Source organism: Pan troglodytes, chromosome 13, assembly GCF_028858775.2.
Source record: "Pan troglodytes isolate AG18354 chromosome 13, NHGRI_mPanTro3-v2.0_pri, whole genome shotgun sequence".
In the NCBI taxonomy this organism is placed as follows: Eukaryota; Metazoa; Chordata; class Mammalia; order Primates; family Hominidae; genus Pan; species Pan troglodytes.
In genome coordinates, this window is record NC_072411.2 from 37,962,023 (window position 1) to 37,982,314 (window position 20,292).

At 43.0% G+C, this 20,292-nt stretch overlaps 1 protein-coding gene across 1 annotated transcript in view; it reads right to left on the reverse strand.

The window, feature by feature from the left end:
* The window catches only part of DARS1 (aspartyl-tRNA synthetase 1), an 82,914-nt gene that overhangs the window by 16,783 nt on the left and 45,839 nt on the right, over window positions 1–20,292 (reverse strand). Inside the window, exons 6-8 of the mRNA XM_001155169.7 lie at window positions 10,498–10,578; window positions 9,408–9,467; window positions 950–1,061 (exon numbers count right to left, since the gene is read on the reverse strand). Of these exons, the coding sequence (XP_001155169.1) occupies window positions 950–1,061; window positions 9,408–9,467; window positions 10,498–10,578 (253 nt within the window). The remainder of the gene's footprint in view (window positions 1–949; window positions 1,062–9,407; window positions 9,468–10,497; window positions 10,579–20,292) is intronic.

Genomic DNA, 20,292 nt, shown 5'->3' on the forward strand with positions numbered 1-20,292 from the left:
ACCACCGCGCCCGGCTAGTTTTTGTATATTTAGTACAGACGGGGTTTCATCATTTTGGCCAGGCTGGTCTTGAACTCCTGACCTCGTGATCCACCCGCCTCGGCTTCCGAAACTCCTGGGATTACAGGCATGAGCCACTGCGCCCAGCCTGGAATAATCATTTTTCTAATTATTAAGAATGCAATGTTCAATTGTGAATTTGTAACAAAATGCCATTTGTAACACACTTTCTAGTGTTAAACAAATCTAAAAAGGGTAAAATGATTAAGACAAGATTCTCATACAAGAATAAGAATTAGCCAGGCGTGGTGGCTCACATCTGTAATCCCAGCACTCTGGCAGGCTGAGGCAGATGGATCACCTCAGGTTGGGAGTTCGAGACCAGCCTGACCAACATGGAGAAACACTGTATCTACTAAACATACAAAATTGGCTTGGCGTGGTGGTGCATGCTTGTAATCCCAGCTACTCGGGAGGCTGAGGCAGGAGAATCGCTTGAACCTGGGAGGTGGAGGTTCGGTGAGCCGAATTCACAACACTGCACTCCAGCCTGGGCAACAAGAATTAAGGAAATTTTCCCATCATTAGTATTTACTGATTTTACAATGCAGTTTATACAAAACAAAACTGCAATACTAATTTCAAAAGAAATCTATATAATGAAAGTAGTTCCTGGTGTAAGTTCTGTAACAAGAATCTTGCTTTGTGTGTTACTGCCTCACATTACAATCATTATCACAAAAGGACTCCTGGAATAAGAAAATGTACTTATTAAGGTTGGTGATATATGATTGTTGCTATATAAGATGGTCTTCAAAATAGTAGTCTCATGGCAATAAACCTTAATGGACACTTGGGATTCTCAAGTTAAAAATTTTATTAATATAAAGCAACTCTGGGGAGAGCAAATTTATTTTTAAAAATTAAAGAGAAATATTTTGAAGCATACCTGAAATAATTTTAGGAGTTTGGATTTCCACAAAACCTTTGTTAATTAAAGTTTCTCGGAAGAGATGGCAGATGCCAGACTGGAGACGGAAGACTGCCTGACTAGTTGATGTCTAAAAGACAGTAATAAAATCTAATTAAATCAACGTACTTAATTACTAAGCACTAACTCTGTGGGCTAGGCACTGTGGAAACCTAACAATTCTTGCTTTCAACATTTTAAAATTCTAATAATTGGAGAGAAGACAAAAGGACACGAATAAATACAAGGCAAAAAGGCATGCTGGAATACAATGACTATATATGATCATATAAAGGTATTTCACCAGAAATCCTTAGTGAGCAGATGTTTTAATTTGTAGGAATTCCATAAAAGAAAAATGTTTCTTAACAATTAGTGAAACAACTTACTTGTGAATGGTCTGTTTTTTTTTTAAAGGCAACCAACCCATAAAGTGAGACATAGCAATGTTTGTGCAGCATACTAATGTTCTAAGTAAGATTTTGGTATTTGACAATAAATGAATAAAAACCATGTATTTTTATTTTAACCATTACAACAATACAATTGCAGATACTTGTGTATTTGTTCAATTAGATTAAGAAATTAAAAAGAAAAAAATACAATAAAAGGGGTAGGCATCCCATGACACTGATTTCCAATGTGGTACATAAAACAATAGTAGCGCTCCAACTGTGCAGCACAGTTGCCTGTTCTTTCTATTCTCTCTCTTTCCCTCCTTTCTTTCTCAGTTTCTCTGGTCCTCCTATTTACTTTTAGCCTCAATCAGTTGTGATGGTGACCAGAAAGCTCTAGAGGTAATTATCTCTACTTTAGACTAACTTTTGTCCACTTCTCTGGTCAAAAGAAGTGACTTCTTATCTTTAGGTCCTGGCTTATTATATTTTTAAAAAATAGCTATCCTATGACTAGGTAGGTGTTTAGTAAAACATGTGACCTCAAACCACTAAGTTAGCTGTGAATAACTGAGTTAGGTGAAGAAGGTGTCTTCTTAGTCTCATTACGAGAATTTCAATTACTTCTCCCATATCAAAGGGCTCACCCCTTCTGCATTTACACAGTAGTACCCTGTGAAAACACTGTTAATGGAATGATTACATTTCTTTCACTCTAAAGAATGATATTTAAATAATCTTGAATTTCTGCAGATCAGATAAAAACATTCATGTAAACTGGTCATATTTAAGTAACATTATTTTATAACTTACATTCAAAGTTACAAATCAATAGTTTCTCATAAAACAAAACCATTTCAAAGGTCTTTATAATTTATTAGATTATTTACTTACTCATTTTCAAGATGTCTACATTTAAACTATAGAAAAAGACTTGCATTTTTTTCACATTATGTGGTTTAGTGAAACGTCTGGTTCATCCAATCAAAACAAATGGCATAATCTTCTGCTTTCAAAAACCTAGTGACCTATTTAGCAAAAAGCTGTTTCACTGTTACTGACAAACGTACAGAGATGTATTTCATTTAGAATATATTCTATAAGAGGGTCACTGAATACATTTTATTGCCGCTTGCCTCTTAGCTAGTTCAACTAAACCTGGCTCACTGCAACCTCCACCTCCTGGGTTCAAGTGATTCTCCTGCCTCAGCTTCCTGAGTAGCTAGGATTATAGGTGCCCGTCACCACGCCCAGCTAATTTTTGTATTTTTAGTAGAGACCGGGTTTCACCATGTTGGCCAGGCTGGTCTTGAACCCCTGACCTCAGGCGATCTGCTCATCACGGCCTCCCAAAGTGCTGGGATTACAGGTGTGAGCCACGACGCCTGGCCTAAACTCACTTCAACATCTTGCTAAATGGAAATTAAACTTATGAACTGGTTGTCATAGATTATTTAATATGAATAGAAATTTCACCAATTATGTTTTGAACTGGTTGTCATAGATTATTTAATATGAATAGAAATTTCACCAATTATGTTTTTAAAAAACTGTACTTCTTCACTTCCTGATTGTACAAACAACTATGTTAATGTGTAACATTTATGGGGATCTGTCATATATAAGAAAAATGATTTTTTTCTCATTAGTTTCTTCAAGGCACTTGCTAATAGGAAGACGGCACCTACTTGATTAGACAGTGAACAGTTATTCACATGACAATTCTAATACATCCTAATTTCCACCTAGGATTTACATACTGGAGAATATTTTCTAGAAGATTCTAGCTTTTAAATGGTTTAATTTGAAAACCACCAATCACAGGGGTAGATGGGAAAAGAATTAAACAAAAAGGAATTACTAAATATAAGATGTTCTTTAAAAGTAAATAACAAGGAAGAAAAACAAATATTTCAAAATACATCTTCAACTATTTTGATTACGTATCTTACTAGCAAGAATACCCATTACTGCAAACAGAATCACATTGTGCGAGCGAATTCAGACTAGCTATCTCTGCTGGTTGGAACAAGACAAACGGGTAAGATTAGTATCCTGTAAACTCTCTGACTTTGCTCAGAGGAAAATAATGTCCTCAGGCCCAGGTTAGTCAGTTAATTTAGCAGAGGAAGAGTACTAAGCAGACTGCATCAGAGTCTGAGAAACTTTTTGTACCTACTGCTGGGTTGTCTTTCTACATTTATTCCTCCTTCAAAAAGCATTATCATTACATGAGAGAACAACACAATAGAGTTAAAATAAGAAATGGTAATGGTATTTTTTCTTCTCCTGATCAAGACAAGACACTCTTGTGTAGAACACATCTAAAGAGAAACAAAATCGGTTTTTTATAGACTCATTTTAAAACTGTTTCCCTATTACATATTGATTACTACAACTGACTTCTACACGTGTGTAAGAATTTGACGGTTAAGGTAAAAATCAACAATGATCCAACTTATCAGTAAGATTACAGAGTGTATATAACAAAAGAAAAGTATGTTTAATAGGGTAATTATATTAAATCTATCTCAAATTAAATGCTTCTAAACTATAGTACATAAAATGAATGCAACATATGTTAATTTCAATGCAAATATATAACAACCTTATTTTCAATTGACAAGGAATGTACAAATACCTTATATATTTACTTTATCATTACTATACTTACCCTTACCTTAAGATACCTAAATGAACAGGAAAAAGGCCTTCTTTATCATTTAAGTTATAAACCATACTAATAATATTAGTTTCCTTAATGTTTAAATCTAAAAATTGTTTTGGGTCGAACAAATATTTTAATGATTCCATAATATGTAAAAAAAAAATACTTCCTCCTCACTCATTAAACAAATATTTATTATATGCCTCCTAGTACTGAGCTAGGTGTTAGATGATAACGGTGATTACAGAGTGCATGAGGTAGAAGATAAACTAAATAGAAAGCAGAAAACTAATTTTTCTACACTTAAAAAAATTAATTTTAGAAAAGCAAAACGAAAAACCCAGTCCTTGAACTTTAGTTCTAAAAAAGCTTGACATTCCTTATATTAAAATAGTACTTTTAAATTCTATAGCAAACTTCCCAAAAGTATGGTTATTAAAATTAAAACACTGCTATTCTGTATTATGTGAAAGATCTGAAATAAAGGGAAAAACAATATTCTGCATTTATAGAATTCCTTTCCCTGAGGTCCTCATAGCACTAAAAAGCAAAATTATATCTTTTGTGGAGAAGAGAGGCAGGTACACGGAGAGAAGTAAGGGTGTTGAGAGAAAGAATTTCGATAGGAGACAAAAATTCAAACAAACCCAAACTTTATACAGCAATCTTTAATAGTACTTAGCGCCTTACAATCCTCACAACAAATTACTTCCATGTTGTATTAGACTTGTAGCTTTTAAAAATACCTATTTAAGTTATCATCTTAGTTAAGATACCCACTATATCTTTTGCTTTTAATGGCTGTAGAGAATTCCTGTTCATTTATGGTTTATCAGGTTACAGAGATACTACTGTGAAGCTGGACTAGGGGTCAGGAGAGATAGTAGAAAAGGCAGTGGGAAAGACATTTCTAAAATGATACCTGATTTAATTCCAAAGGGAACTATTATTTTAAAAAATCAGATTTATGTAGAACTTTTTTTTTTTTTTTTTTTTTTTGAGATGGAGGCTTACTCTGTTGCCCAGGCTGGAGTGCAGTGGTGTGATTTCAGCCTCCTGAGTAGCTGGGACTACAGGCACATGCCACCACGCCTGGCTAATTTTTTTGTATTTTTAGTAGAGACGGGGTTTCGCCATGTTGGCCAGGCTGGTCTTGAACTCCTGACCTCAAGTGATCCACCTGCCTCAGCCTCCCAAAGTGCTGGGATTACAGGCATGAGCCACCATGCCTGGCCAGATTTACGCAGAATTTCTTTTTCCTTTTTTTTTTTTTTTGAGATGGAATTTCTTTCTTGTCGCCCAGGCTAGAGTGCAATGGCGTGATCTTGGATCACTGCAACCTCTGCCTCCCGAGTAGCTGGGATTACAGGTGCCTGCCACCACGCCTGGCTAATTTTTGTATTTTAAGTAGAGATGGGGTTTCACCATGTTGGCCAGGCTGGTCTTGAATTCCTGACCTCAAGTGATCCACTGTGCTCGGCCAGAATTATGTAGAATTTCTAACTGAACAAAAGGAATATCTGTGAGAAAGAAACCAAGCTGTCTGCAATTGCTATTATATTACATATAATAACAACTGCAACAGGGGGATTCCAGCTGTATGTGTTCAGGTTAACTGTGTCAAGACATTCCAACACATATTCATTCATTCTAACGTATGACAAAAACGCTAGCAGATCAAGTATGTATGTCCTATGGAGGGACCCTGTGATACATAGCAGTGCTGAGCATCCTTAAAATGTTTTTCTAACTGATGCATTGGTCTTGAGGTCAACAGTTATGACATCCCTGAGGACACCTCCCCTTGACTATTTCAAAATGTCCAGATCTACTTTCAAAGAACTCCTATAGCTGTGGTGATCAAACACCTATCATTCTCATGGCAGCCCCGAGTCCCCAATTTTCTGCCCACTGCTGACACAAACCAGCATTTCTTAAACTTGTCTTTTGCCTTCTACTATCATTTCTGTCATACTGGGTATCTCTTGTACTAGTACTTAATATTTTCCTTTAAATCACATTTTAAAACTTAACTAACTCTAAGCAATAGTATCCATGAAAACATGGATTTTATTTGCTGGTTATATTGTATAGCTATTAAAATAAAAAATGTTCATCTGTTTAACACCCAGAAATCACTGTGTACCTTCAGTGGTAAAGGTACCATACTTGGGAAAACACTGCAAAACCACTGAAATGTCATATAAGTTTCAATATATTGGCATCAAAACTACATTGCCAGGATAATCTCTTATACTACAAAATTACGAAACTTCTCTTAAAGAGTTGAGATTTTAATTTTTAGTTTGGAAAATATGTATTGAAAGTAATGAGCTAGGCAATGTGTTAGAAGATGGGCTATTGATATTATCTAATTTTTCTTTGTTTAAGCGTTTTGTGGCTTTGTTAATAGAAAGTTTCAGGGAGATATGGCAAATAGGCTTATTTCCAATCAGTTAGTGGAGGCTGCCCTGAGTGCTGTGTGGCTACTTTAAGCTCATCAAGAATATTATGTATATGGTATGTTGTGCCTGACTGGGGGCATTTGCCATGAATGTAATTCTTTTCTCTTGGACAGACTGGTAACTTAAGTCAAGGCAAGTGCATGAGTTAAGGGGCTAACAGTCTGTCCAAGAGAAAAGAATGGTGAAGACAAAGGTGACAAATTTCAAAACAAAAATATGTAATTGATAAGATGAAACCACACCATAATAGCAGATACTTTTCATTCATTAACCCACAGGGTCAAAGTAGGGTTCATTAGTGAACTATAAAATATATGCTCAGATAGCTATTTTCTTAATCCCTGCATGCCAAAATAGACCTAAACATTCAGGAAAAAAAGTTACAGAATTACATAGTAGGGGCTATTTGATAGTGTGATTTCAGAGGTAGCACTGAGGATAATGTGGTGTATTAGCAAACAAAGAGAACTTTAGGAACGCCATGGGGTCTCAAGGGTTAGGATGCCCATGAGTCCTGAATTGTCTATCCCCTTGGCATGTGAAACCAAGTAGCAAAAAAGAGCTGATGATTCACCTTTAAAGATGGCTCAGTTTCTATGCTTACCTGGCAACCCAAGGGAGGGCATCCCTATTAAGGAGACCTCACACTACTAGTCTTATCTCCCCAACAAAATGATGTGTTCTTTGAAGATGACCAATACATATTCCACAGTATAAGAAACCTGTAATACGAACATAATAAATATTTTGTAGACTAGCTATAGTACAGGGAGGGGGTCTAGATAAAGAAATAAAAGAAATAGACTAATTTTGAACCAACGAATCCATTTGTATTTGGGAAAAGTACTTAAACAATGATTCTCAAGAGGGAAGACTAACATTTACTCCTAGGACAACCTTCACCTGTACCTAAGAGTGAGGTGAAATAAAGGGGACAATTCTGATCTAAAGGGAACTCTCCTGAATAGGTTCTGAGAAAACCCTCCTAACAACCTGCTAACCTATGAGGATGAAGCTAATTTGCCGTGCCAATCTGGAATATGAGTTATGTGAGTGCTATGTATGAAAAGGGTGCCAAAGACATTTTAATTCACTTTTCTAGGAATGAAAATTGCTTTAACCTTCTTGGGGGCTGGAAGGTGAAGTATTTTTAATCAGGGCACCTGCCTGTAAAGTTCAGAGAGAAAACAATTCATATACGAGAAAAAAGTTAGGCTACACTAGAACCTGACGGAGGATATATCTTAGAACGTTTGTATTATAGAAGAAGAATGGCAATTTTGCCTTTTATTTCCAAATTCTTTAACCCTTGACTTTGCTGAGAGTCTATGAAAGAGCTAGTTGGGGACTAAATTAGATAGTAGTTTATTTTTTATTTGTTGAGACAGGATCTTGCTCTGTTGCCCAGACTGGAGTGCAGTGGTACAAACATAGCTCACTGCAGACTCAACCTCCTGGGCTCAAGCAATCCTCCTGCTTCAGCCTCCTGAGTAGCTGGGACCACAGATGCAGGCCATCATACTTGGCTAATTTTTACATTTTTTAAGGAGACAGGGGTCTTGCCATGTTGCCCAGGCTGGTTTTAAACTCGTGTGCTCAAGCATTCTTCCCACCTCAGGCTCCCAAAGTGTTGGGATTACAGGTGTGAGACACTGCACCAAACCAAGACAGTAGTTTAGAAGGAAACTAAGGTGCTTAAAAACTTAAAGTTACTAATGTACACAACATCTCCCAAAATGTAAAGTCAAAGTAGGAGTTAAGCATGTGAACACTTGCAAGGGCCAAATAACATGAATGAAAGAAATGAATGATATTTGCTGGGTGGTGCAGGGCAAAGCAAAAGACAGTGTAAGAATCCTGTATATGTCCCATCTAGCATGCTAGCTCATGTTCCAGATTCTCCTCTTTTTAAGAAGTGTCATCCACATTTTAATGTGAAAACCCATTTTTCAATGGTGGCAATGAATTTAAACAAAACAATACAACCCAAAACCCAAAAACTCCTCAGGTCAAATTCTAGAGGCACAAACCAATAATAACTTGTGTGAACAACTAGCAAGGGCAAATAAATAAAGAATGATGTCTCACTCCTGTGGCCAACATACATGAAAAACCTGAGGTTTCTAGGTAGTATCAAGAGGACTTTGGATTACTGCTTGCTTTTCCTATACAAATTAAAATGGAAAAGGTAAAAGACAAAAAGCAAATGATTAGGAATAACATGAGTATATAATAAGGGTAGACTCACATGATGGTAGAATAGCCAAGAAGAACTCTTAAGGTGACAAAAAATTTGAGCTTGAGTAGAATATTTAAGTAAAAAAGGAAGATGTGGTCAAAATATTAAGAAAGATGCAATGGTTTTACTACAATAATGATGAAACCACTAAACTGTCTTTCACTTGCAACCAAACCAGAAAGGGAAACAGAAGACCCATGAGACTACTGCATAAACCACCAGAGCCAACTGCTTCTATATTTTTAATTTGGTGCTCCAATCAAATTCAAAGGATTGAAGCATTAATTACTCATCTCCACCTGGTTGATCTCAAATGTGCATGTAATTTTTTTCATAACTTTGTAGTGATATTAAAGGTTATGTTTCTATTTGCTGAATAACTTGTCTAAAAAAGATATCACCTGGAAGCAAGATCATTTACTGGCTTCAAATTCATTTGTCATTTTAAAACAAAGAAAGTCAATATCTTGTTAACTAGTATTTAATCGCTCCTGTTGCCTGCAATTCTTTTTAGGGGAAGGGTCAGTCAGAAAAGGAAATTGTTTCCTGTATTATCATACTTACAGTCAGGCAAATACCATTTAGCTTTATAAGCCTGAGACAGGTATGGTATCCCTGCCCCTCTCTAATGCGGCATAATTGCTTCACTTAATAAATAAATGAGGCATACCCTAAGATCAATGACTCTGTTGTCTAATCTTGTATCCTGGTTAACAGTAGCTCTTCCTTCCTAAAAAAAAAAAAAAAGAAAAGAAAAAAATAAATTTTACTAATATTTTGAAGAGCACAAAAAATACTTTTAGAAGCCATGTTTACTTTTAATTGAGTAGGATGTGTGTACGTTAATATTATGCCCGAAAATCAGATAATGGTAGAAACACAAAGTGCGGCCAGAGAGAAGTTAGCGTTAAAAGAGAGATGGAAAGAAGACAAAGAATGAACAGATATTAATGGTTCTTTCCCTCCTCCACCCCTCAAAGCCTTGCCTCATTATTGGGATATAAGAAAAATTAACCACCCACTTCTTCATTGATTCCTGGATTTAACCTGCTAGCCCCAGGTTGAAGGAACAGATAAAAGCTGACATAGAGTAGTGGTTCTCAAAATGTGGTCTGGGGAGCAGTGAAGGTCCCTGAGACTTTCCAGAAGTTGATGAAGTCAAACTTACTTTTTCATAATAATACTTTTTGTTTTTCACTCTTCATGAGTATACTGAGCAGTCTGCTAAAGATTCTATGATGTGTATTATCACAATAGAATGAATGCAGAGGCAATATGAGAATCTAGTTGTCTATTAAGCCAGAAATCACAAAGAATTGTGGTTATATAAACAGAATGTCATCCGAAGGATGAGGGAGCTGAGTGGTTAAGGCAATGGACTGCTAAATACAATGTCACTCTTAACAATAATTATTTTTTGCTTTGGACAACTGTAATTTTTTCATAAAATGTTATTAGCTTCATTATTTACATAATACTACATATGCAAACATGTATGCAATGTATATATAATTTTTAATAAAGTAATAAATATTTAAAAATGTTTTAATTCCCAATACTGTAAATATTGATATATATACCAATAAAAACAAAAGCTTGTAGGGTTCTTAATTATTTTTAATAATGTAAAAGGCAACTCGATACCAAAAGGTTTGAGAATTGCTGATTTTAAGAGTAAGTTTAAATAACAATGGAGCTCAAAATCAATTCACAGACACCCTTAGAGAGGAAGCATAATATTTCATAAGTATAATTTTTACCTCTTCTCCTTCTGCCTCAGGCCGAACAGCATCATCCAGCTGCAGGGGCAGACGGGGTTCAGCCAAACTGATCACATAAATCTGTAAGTGAGAGATTACCAAAAATAGTAGAAGGCACACAAAATCTGCATCTTTTGCTTAAAAAACAATCTACAGTTGACTTAAGCATGAAGCAATGTTTGCATACATCTTTAATTGAAACTACTTGCTGAAATCAAACAAGATGATACAGGTTTTTTCACCTTGATGATTTGTTTAAAATGGGGATAATAATATTTTTTGCCTACCTTTATGGTTGTTAGAACAGTCAAATAAGATAACATATATAAAAATTATTTGTAAATTCTAAGATGCCTACCAATGTAATAAGTAATGACTGGGGTGTAGGCACTGGCTTACGGTCTAGCTATGTCAAAAAAGCTATGGTTAGGGGTTGGTGCTGTGGCTGACACCTATAATCCCAGCACTTAGGGAGGCTGTGGTGGGTTAATCACTTGAGCCCAGGAGTTCGAGACCAGGCTAAGCAACATGGTGAAACCCCGTCTCTACAAAAAACACAAAAATTAGCCAGGCATGGTGGCACGTGCCTAAAATCCCAGCTACTTGGGTGGCTGAGGCACAAGGATCACTTGAACCTGGGAGGCAGAGGTTGCAGTGAGCCAAGATCGCACCACTGCACTCCAGCCTGGGTGACAGTGAGACCCTGTCTCAAAAAAACAAAAACAGAAACAAAAACAAACATAAACACAAAAAAGCTATTGTTAGGGAAATCACTTAATCTCAGAGCTTCAATTAAAATAAAGCCTGCTATAAGAATCAAACAGAATAATAAATGTGAAAACACTTTACTCATGTGAAGGAGCAATTAACATATGACTTGCTATCATTTTTTTTTTTTTTTGAGACGGAGTCCCACTCTGTCACCCAGGCTGGAGTGCAATGGTGTGGTCTTGGCTCACTGCAACCTCTGTCTCCCGGGTTCAAGCGATTCTCCCACCTCAGCCTCCTGAGTAGCTGGGACTACAGGCACGTGCCACCACACCAGCTAATTTTTGTATTTTTAGTAGAGACAGCGTTTCACTATGTTGGCCAGGCTGGTCTCGAACTCGTGACCTCGTGATCTACCTGCAATGGCCTCCCAAAGTTCTGGGATTACAGGCATGAGCCACCACGCCCGGCCATCTTGTTATTTTTAACAGCATTTGGCCAGCGCCACTGCCACTGCCACCACTAGGACCAAATTCAGTCCAGCTCCGCTACACTTCTTTTCTCATTCTTTCTCCTTTCAAGTACCCCTTCATTGCTCTCTCTCATCAAACATGTTACAAACATCTCATTTCCTGCCAGTCTCCTGGTTAGGAAATGCCCTAGAGGATGTTCCTTTATGTTGTCAAAATCCCTCAATAGGCCAGGCGCGGTGGCTCACGCCTGTAATCCCAGCACTTTGGGAGGCCGAGGCGGGCGGATCACGAGGTCAGGAGATCGAGACCATCTTGGCTAACAGAGTGAAACCCCATCTCTACTAAAAAAAAATACAAAAAATTAGTGGGGCGTGGTGGCAGGCGCCTACAGTCCCAGCTACTCGGGAGGCTGAGGCAGGAGAATGGCGTGAACCTGGGAGGTGGAGGTTGCACTGAGCCGAGATCCCGCCACTGCACTCCAGCCTGGGTGACACAGCGAGACTCTGTCTCGAAAAAATAAATAAATAAATAAATAAAAATTCCATCAATATTCACTCACGCTAATTTCACATTTTAGTGATAAAAAGCAACTGGGTCATAAAGATTGAACTAGAGTTTTTTGCTTTTTGTTTTTCTGGCTACCTTTAAAAACCATATTACCATATTAGTTAACCCAAACTATGTCTGGAAAACCTGCTAAAGCACAAACGGGAAAAATACCTTATTTAGTTACTTCAGGAAAGGGAATTATACTCTTCTAGTTGGCAGATCAATATTGGCATTCAGCTTAGATACTCCAAGAAATAGTGTAGGATACTCTAGTATTCCTTATTATAAAATAGAATTATTTGTCACCACTCCCTAAACCCAAATTCTAGGATTCCCTTTGACAAGTTAACAGAAACTTGATCTCCAATCCAAACTGGAGAGCTGAAGAGCTGCTACTTCTACTTTTATAACTAGTGGGAATTCATCATCCTCTTTACTAGACCATGAGTACTCTGACCCCAGAGTCTTCACATAGTGCTTGGCACAAAGTACCTATCAACAGTAACTGCTGGCTGAATAAATAAATAAGTGATAAAGCAAAGTCACTACTTATATAAGATTCTACTTAGTAGGTAATACTTCATGCTTTGTGAAATACTTCATAATTATTTTTATTATGGCAAATTCTGTAAGCTCTTCTGGCTTAAAATTTATTACTAATATTTATTAATGTTGCATTGCATACATCTAGACAATAAGAATATCTTAAAACTACATTTGCTTCTAGTAAAAAAACAGAAATATATATACACACACACACATACACTTTTTTTTTTTAGTTTTGAGACAGGGTCTTGCTCTGTCACCTAGGCTAGAGTGCAGTGGTGTGATCACAGCTCACTGTAACCTCCAACTCCTGGGGTCAAGTGATCCTCCCACGCTGGCCTCCCAAAGCACTGGGATTACAGGTGTGAGCCACCACATCTGGCCAAATTTTCTTTATTCAAGTACTGAAAAAGATGTATTACTTGGAAGATGTGGGAGTTATCTTTCTTGGTCAACATAAATGGGTTTATTCATTTATCTTTATTCTTACTCTTTGGTCAGTTTGTCTTTACTAGGTTACAAACTTCCTGGTGGGGTTGGTTCAAGATGAGACTTACACAAAGACAACAAAGTCATTTGTCAAATTAGGTCAGTAAAAATTACAACGTTTTGTAAGTCTTGAAGAGTTCCGTGAAAACAGATTCCAGTTAAATACAATGTTACTCTTAAATCAGTAAGTACATATAGGCCTATCTCTGAAGCTGTCTGCCTGTTGGTCTGCCTGACTCTTACATATGGTCATGCATGTGCACACGGATCAGGGCGGGAAGAGGCCATGCTGTCTTAAAGACTACTCCTTAAGAGAAATTTAGTGATGTATATTGTAGATACAATCTAGACCTAAATCTGAGCACTGTAGGTTCAAACTGGCAGGGTTATTTCAATAGTACTAAATATGTGTGAATTCACTTATAGTTTTTTTTGTTGTTGAGATGGGGTCTCACTTAGTCACGCAGGTTGGAGTGCAGTGGTGCGATCTTGGCTCACTGCAACCTCTGTCTCCTGGGTTCAAGCAATTCTCTTGCCTCAGCCTCCTGAGTAGCTGGGATTGCATGCACCTGCCACCACGCCTGGCTAATTTTTGTATTTTTAGTAGAAACAAGGTTTCGCCATGTTGATCAGGCTGGTCTTGAACTCCTGACCTCAAGTGACACTTATGGTATTTTAAGTCAATGATAATGAGCTCTTTCAGTTTTTAATCCTGAGAAAAAAACAGATCAGAGATAAGTCTTGTTTAAAAAAAAAGGAAGCTACTGTTGGAATATAAGACCAATAAGGTACTATTTATTTTGACTTCTCTATGTTGTAAAAAATATCAGAAAAGTAATTATTATAAGACTAAGAATTAGTTAATTAATCATTCTTTAAAAGTACATCATCGTTAGTTGATGCAGTTTCTTCCTAGCATCAACGGTCTTTACAATTTGGCATGTTTTTGCAGTGGCTGGTACTGGTTGTTCCTTTCCATGTTTAGTGCTTCCTTCAGGAGCTCTTGTAAGGCAGGCCTGGTGGTGACAAAATCTCTCAGCATTTGCTTGTCTGTAAAGGATTTTATTTCTCCTTCACTTATGAAGCTTAGTTTGGCTGGATATGAAACTCTGGGTTGAAATTTATTTTCTTTTTTTTTTTTTTTTTTTTAAATCTTAGGAAACAGGTGTATGTTTTAATCATGTCTTTTGGGTATAATTAACAGGAAAATGACATGAAAACAAAACTAAACAATCTGCTAATACCTTTTGACGTTTGTTTTTTCATCATTGCTGTTTTTCCAAATTTTGTTAGCCCTTGTCAAGGTTTGCTAACCAATTCTTTTTTTATTTTATTTTATTTTATTTTATTTTATTTTATTTTTTATTGATCATTCTTGGGTGTTTCTCGCCGAGGGGGATTTGGCAGGGTCACAGGACAATAGTGGAGGGAAGGTCAGCAGATAAACAAGTGAACAAAGTTCTCTGGTTTTCCGAGGCAGAGGACCCTGCGGCCCTCCGCAGTGTTTGTGTCCCTGGGTACTTGAGATTAGGGAGTGGTGATGACTCTTAACGAACATGCTGCCTTCAAGCATCTGTTCAACAAAGCACATCTTGCACCGCCCTTAATCCATTCAACCCTGAGTGGATACAGCACATGTTTCAGAGAGCACAGGGTTGGGGGTAAGGTCACAGATCAACAGGATCCCAAGGCAGAAGAATTTTTCTTAGTACAAAACAAAATGAAAAGTCTCCCATGTCTACCTTTTTCTACACAGACACGGCAACCATCCGATTTCTCAATCTTTTCCCCACCTTTCCCCCCTTTCTATTCCACAAAACCGCCATTGTCTTCATGGCCCATTCTCAATGAGCTGTTGAGTACACCTCCCAGATGGGGTGGTGGCCGGGCAGAGGAGCTCCTCACTTCCCAGTAGGGGCGGCCAGGCAGAAGCGCCCCTCACCTCCCGGACGGGGCGGCTGGCCGGGCGGGGGGTTGACCCCCCACCTCCCTCCCGGACAGGGTGGCTGGCCGGGCAGAGGGGCTCCTCACTTCCCAGTAGGGGCGGCCGGGCAGAGGCGCCCCTCACTTCCCCGACGGGGCGGCTGGCCCGGTGGGGGGCTGACCCCCCCACCTCCCTCCCGGACAGGGCGGCTGGCCGGGCAGAGGGGCTCCTCACTTCCCGGTAGGGGCGGCCGGGCAGAGGCGCCCCTCACCTCTCGGACAGGGCGGCTGGCCGGGCGGGGGGCTGATACCCCCACCTCCCTCCCGGACGGGGCGGCTGGCCAGGCGGGGGGCTGACCCCCCCACCTCCCTCCTGGACGAGGCGGCTGGCCGGGTGGGGGGCTGACCCCCCCACCTCCCTCCCGGACGGGGCGGCTGGCCGGGCGGGGGGCTGACCCCCTCACCTCCCTCCCAGACGGGGCGGCTGGCCGGGCAGAGGGGCTCCTCACTTCCCAGTAGGGGCGGCCGGGCAGAGGCGCCCCTCACCTCCCGGACGGGGCGGCTGGCCAGGCGGGGGGCTAACCCCCCCACCTCCCTCCCGGACGGGGTGGCTGGCCGGGCGGGGGGCTGACCCCCCCACCTCCCTCCCAGACAGAGTGGCTGGCCGGGCAGAGGGGCTCCTCACTTCCCAGTAGGGGCGGCTGGGCAGAGGCGCCCCCCACCTCCCAGACAGGGCGGCTGGCCGGGCGGGGGGCTGATCCCCCCACCTCCCTCCCGGACGGGGCGGCTGGCCAGGCGGGGGGGTGATCCCCCCACCTCCCTCCCGGACGGGGCGGCTGGCCGGGCGGGGGGCTGACCCCCCCAGCTCCCTCCCGGACGGGGCGGCTGGCCGGGCAGAGGGGCTCCTCACTTCCCAGTAGGGGCGGCCGGGCAGAGGCACCCCTCACCTCCCGGACGGGGCGGCTGGCCAGGCGGGGGGCTAACCCCCCCACCTCCCTCCCGGACGGGGTGGCTGGCCGGGCGGGGGGCTGACCCCCCCACCTCCCTCCCAGACAGAGTGGCTGGCCGGGCAGAGGGGCTCCTCACTTCCCAGTAGGGGCGGCTGGGCAGAGGCGCCCCCCACCTCCCGGACAGGGCGGCTGGCCGGGCGGGGGGCTGACCCCCCCACCTCCCTCCTGGACGAGGCGGCTGGCCGGGTGGGGGGCTGACCCCCCCACCTCCCTCCCGGACGGGGCGGCTGGCCGGGCGGGGGGCTGACCCCCTCACCTCCCTCCCGGACGGGGCGGCTGGCCGGGCAGAGGGGCTCCTCACTTCCCAGTAGGGGCGGCCGGGCAGAGGCGCCCCTCACCTCCCGGACGGGGCGGCTGGCCAGGCGGGGGGCTAACCCCCCCACCTCCCTCCCGGACGGGGTGGCTGGCCGGGCGGGGGGCTGACCCCCCCACCTCCCTCCCAGACAGAGTGGCTGGCCGGGCAGAGGGGCTCCTCACTTCCCAGTAGGGGCGGCTGGGCAGAGGCGCCCCCCACCTCCCAGACAGGGCGGCTGGCCGGGCGGGGGGCTGATCCCCCCACCTCCCTCCCGGACGGGGCGGCTGGCCAGGCGGGGGGGTGATCCCCCCACCTCCCTCCCGGACGGGGCGGCTGGCCGGGCGGGGGGCTGACCCCCCCAGCTCCCTCCCGGATGGGGCGGCTGGCCGGGCGGGGGGCTGACCCCCCCACCTCCCTCCCGGACGGGGCGGCTGGCCGGGCAGAGGGGCTCCTCACTTCCCAGTAGGGGCGGCCGGGCAGAGGCACCCCTCACCTCCCGGACGGGGCGGCTGGCCAGGCGGGGGGCTAACCCCCCCACCTCCCTCCCGGACGGGGTGGCTGGCCGGGCGGGGGGCTGACCCCCCCACCTCCCTCCCAGACAGAGTGGCTGGCCGGGCAGAGGGGCTCCTCACTTCCCAGTAGGGGCGGCTGGGCAGAGGCGCCCCCCACCTCCCGGACAGGGCGGCTGGCCGGGCGGGGGGCTGATCCCCCCACCTCCCTCCCGGACGGGGCGGCTGGCCAGGCGGGGGGCTGATCCCCCCACCTCCCTCCCGGACGGGGCGGCTGGCCGGGCGGGGGGCTGACCCCCCCACCTCCCTCCCGGACGAGGAGGGAGGACGCTCCTCACTTCTCAGACGGGGCGGTTGCCAGGCAGAGGGTCTCCCCACTTCTCAGACGGGGCGGCCGGGCAGAGACGTTCCTCACATCCCGGACGGGGCGGCAGGGCAGAGGTGCTCCCCACATCTCAGACGATGGGCGGCCGGGCAGAGACGCTCCTCCCTTCCCAGATGTGATGGCGGCCGGGAAGAGGCGCTCCTCACTTCCTAGATGGGATGGCGGCCGGGCAGAGACGCTCCTCACTTTCCAGACTGGGCAGCCAGGCAGAGGGGCTCCTCACATCCCAGACGATGGGCGGTCAGGCGGAGACGCTCCTCACTTCCCAGACGGGGTGGCTGCCAGGTAGAGGCTGCAATCTCGGCACTAAGGGAGGCCAAGGCAGGCGGCTGGGAGGTGGTTGTAGCGAGCCGAGTTCACGCCACTGCACTCCAGCCTGGGCGCCATTGAGCACCGAGTTAACGAGACTCCGTCTGCAATCCCGGCACCTCGGGAGGCCGAGGCCGGCAGATCACTCGCGGTTAGGAGCTGGAGACCAGCCCGGCCGACACATCGAAACCCCGTCTCCACCAAAAAAACACGAAAACCAGTCAGGCGTGGCGGCGCGCGCCTGCAATCGCAGGCACTCGGCAGGCCGAGGCAGGAGAATCAGGCAGGGAGGTTGCAGTGAGCCGAGATGGCAGCAGTACCGTCCAGCCTCGGCTCGGCATCAGAGGGAGACCGTGGAAAGAGGGGAGAGGAGAGAGGGGAGAGGGGAGAGGAGAGGGGAGAGAGGAGAGGGGAGAGAGGAGAGGGGAGAGGGGAGAGGGGAGAGGGGAGAGGGGAGAGGAGAGAGGAGAGAGCTCCTTTGTTGTGAAATTTATTTTCTTTAAGAATGATGAAAATAATGCTAGATGACGAGTTAGTGGGTGCAGTGCACCAGCATGGCACATGTATACATATGTAACTAACCTGCACAATGTGCACATGTACCCTAAAACTTAAAGTATAATTAAAAAAAAAAAAAAAAGAAAGAAAATAAATAAATAAATAAATAAATAAATATGAATATTGGCCCCCACTCTCTTCTGGCTTGTAAAGTTCCTGCCGAGATATCAGCTGTTAGTCTGATGGGCTTCCCTTTGCGGGTAACCCGAGCTTTCTCTCTGGCTGCCCTTAACATTTTTTCCTTCATTTCAACTTTGGTGAATCTGACAATTGTGTGTCTTGGAGTTGCTCTTCTCGAGTATCTTTGTGGCGTTCTCTGTATTTCCTGAATTTGAATGTTGGCCTGCCTGGCTAGGTTGGGGAAATTCTCCTGGATAATATCCTGAAAAGTGTTTTCCAACTTGGTTCCATTCTCCCTGTCACTTTCAGGTACACCAATCAGACGTAGATTTGGTCTTTTCACATAGTCCCATGTTTCTTGGAGGCTTTGTTCGTTTCTTTTTACTCTTTTTTCTCTAAACTTCTCTTCTTGCTTCATTTCATTCATTTGATCTTCAATCACAGATACTCTTTCTTCCACTTGATCAAATTGGCTACTGAAGCTTGTGCATGCATCACGTAGTTCCTGTGCCATGGTTTTCAGCTCCATCAGGTCATTTAAGTTCTTCTCTATGCTGTTCATTCTAGTTAGCCATTCATCTAATCTTTTTTTCAAGGTTTTCAGCTTCTTTGTGATGTATTCAAACATCCTCCTTTAGCTCAGAGAAGTTTATTATCTATCGTCTGAAGCCTTCTTCTCTCAATTTGTCAAAGTCATTCTCTGTCCAGCTTTGTTGGGTTGCTGGCGAGGAGCTGCGTTCCTTTGGAGAAGAGGCACTCTGATTTTTAGAATTTTCAGCTTTTCTGCCTCAACTAACAAGCAAAATAACCAGCTAACGTCATGACAGGATCAAATTCACACATAACAATATTAACCTTAAATGTAAATGGGCTAATTGCTCCAATTAAAAGACACAGACTGGCAAATTGGATAAAGAGTCAAGACCCATCAGTGTGCTGTATTCAGCAGACCCATCTCACATGCAGAGACACACATCGGCTCAAAATAAAGGGATGGAGGAAGATCTACCAAGCAAATGGAAAACCAAAAAAAACAGGGGTTGCAACCCTAGTCTCCGATAAAACAGACTTTAAGCCAACAAAGATCAAAAGAGACAAAGAAGGCCATTACATAATGGTAAAGGGATCAATTCAACAAGAAGAGCTAACTATCCTAAATGTATATGCACCCAATACAGGAGCACCCAGATTCATAAAGCAAGTCCTTAGAGACCTACAGAGACTTAGACTTCCACACAATAATAATGGGAGACTTTAACACCCCACTGTCAACATTAGGCAGATCAATGAGACAGAAAGATAACAAGGATATCCAGGAATTGAACTCAGCTCTGCACCAAGCGGACCTAATAGACATCTACAGAACTCTCCACCCCAAATCAACAGAATATACATTCTTCTCAGCACCACATTGCACTTATTCCAAAATTGACCACATAGTTGGAAGTAAAACACTCCTCAGCAAATGTAAAAGAACAGAAATTATAACAAACTGTCTCTCAGACCACACTGCAATCAAACTAGAACTCAGGATTAAGAAACTCACTCAAAACTACTCAACTACATGGAAACTGAACAACCTGCTCCTGAATGACTACTGAGTACACAATGAAATGAAGGCGGAAATAAAGATGTTCTTTGAAATCAATGAGAACAAAGACACAACATACCAGAATCTCTGGGACACATTTAAAGCGGTGTGTAGAGGGAAATTTATAGCACTAAATGCCCACAAGAGAAAGCAAGAAAGATCTAAAATTGACACCCTAACATCACAATTAAAAGAACTAGAGAAGCAAGAGCAAACACATTCAAAAGCTAGCAGAAGGCAAGAATAACTAAGATCAGAGCAGAATTGAAGGAGACAGAGACACAAAAACCCTTCAAAAAATCAATGAATCCAGGAGCTGGTTTTTTGAAA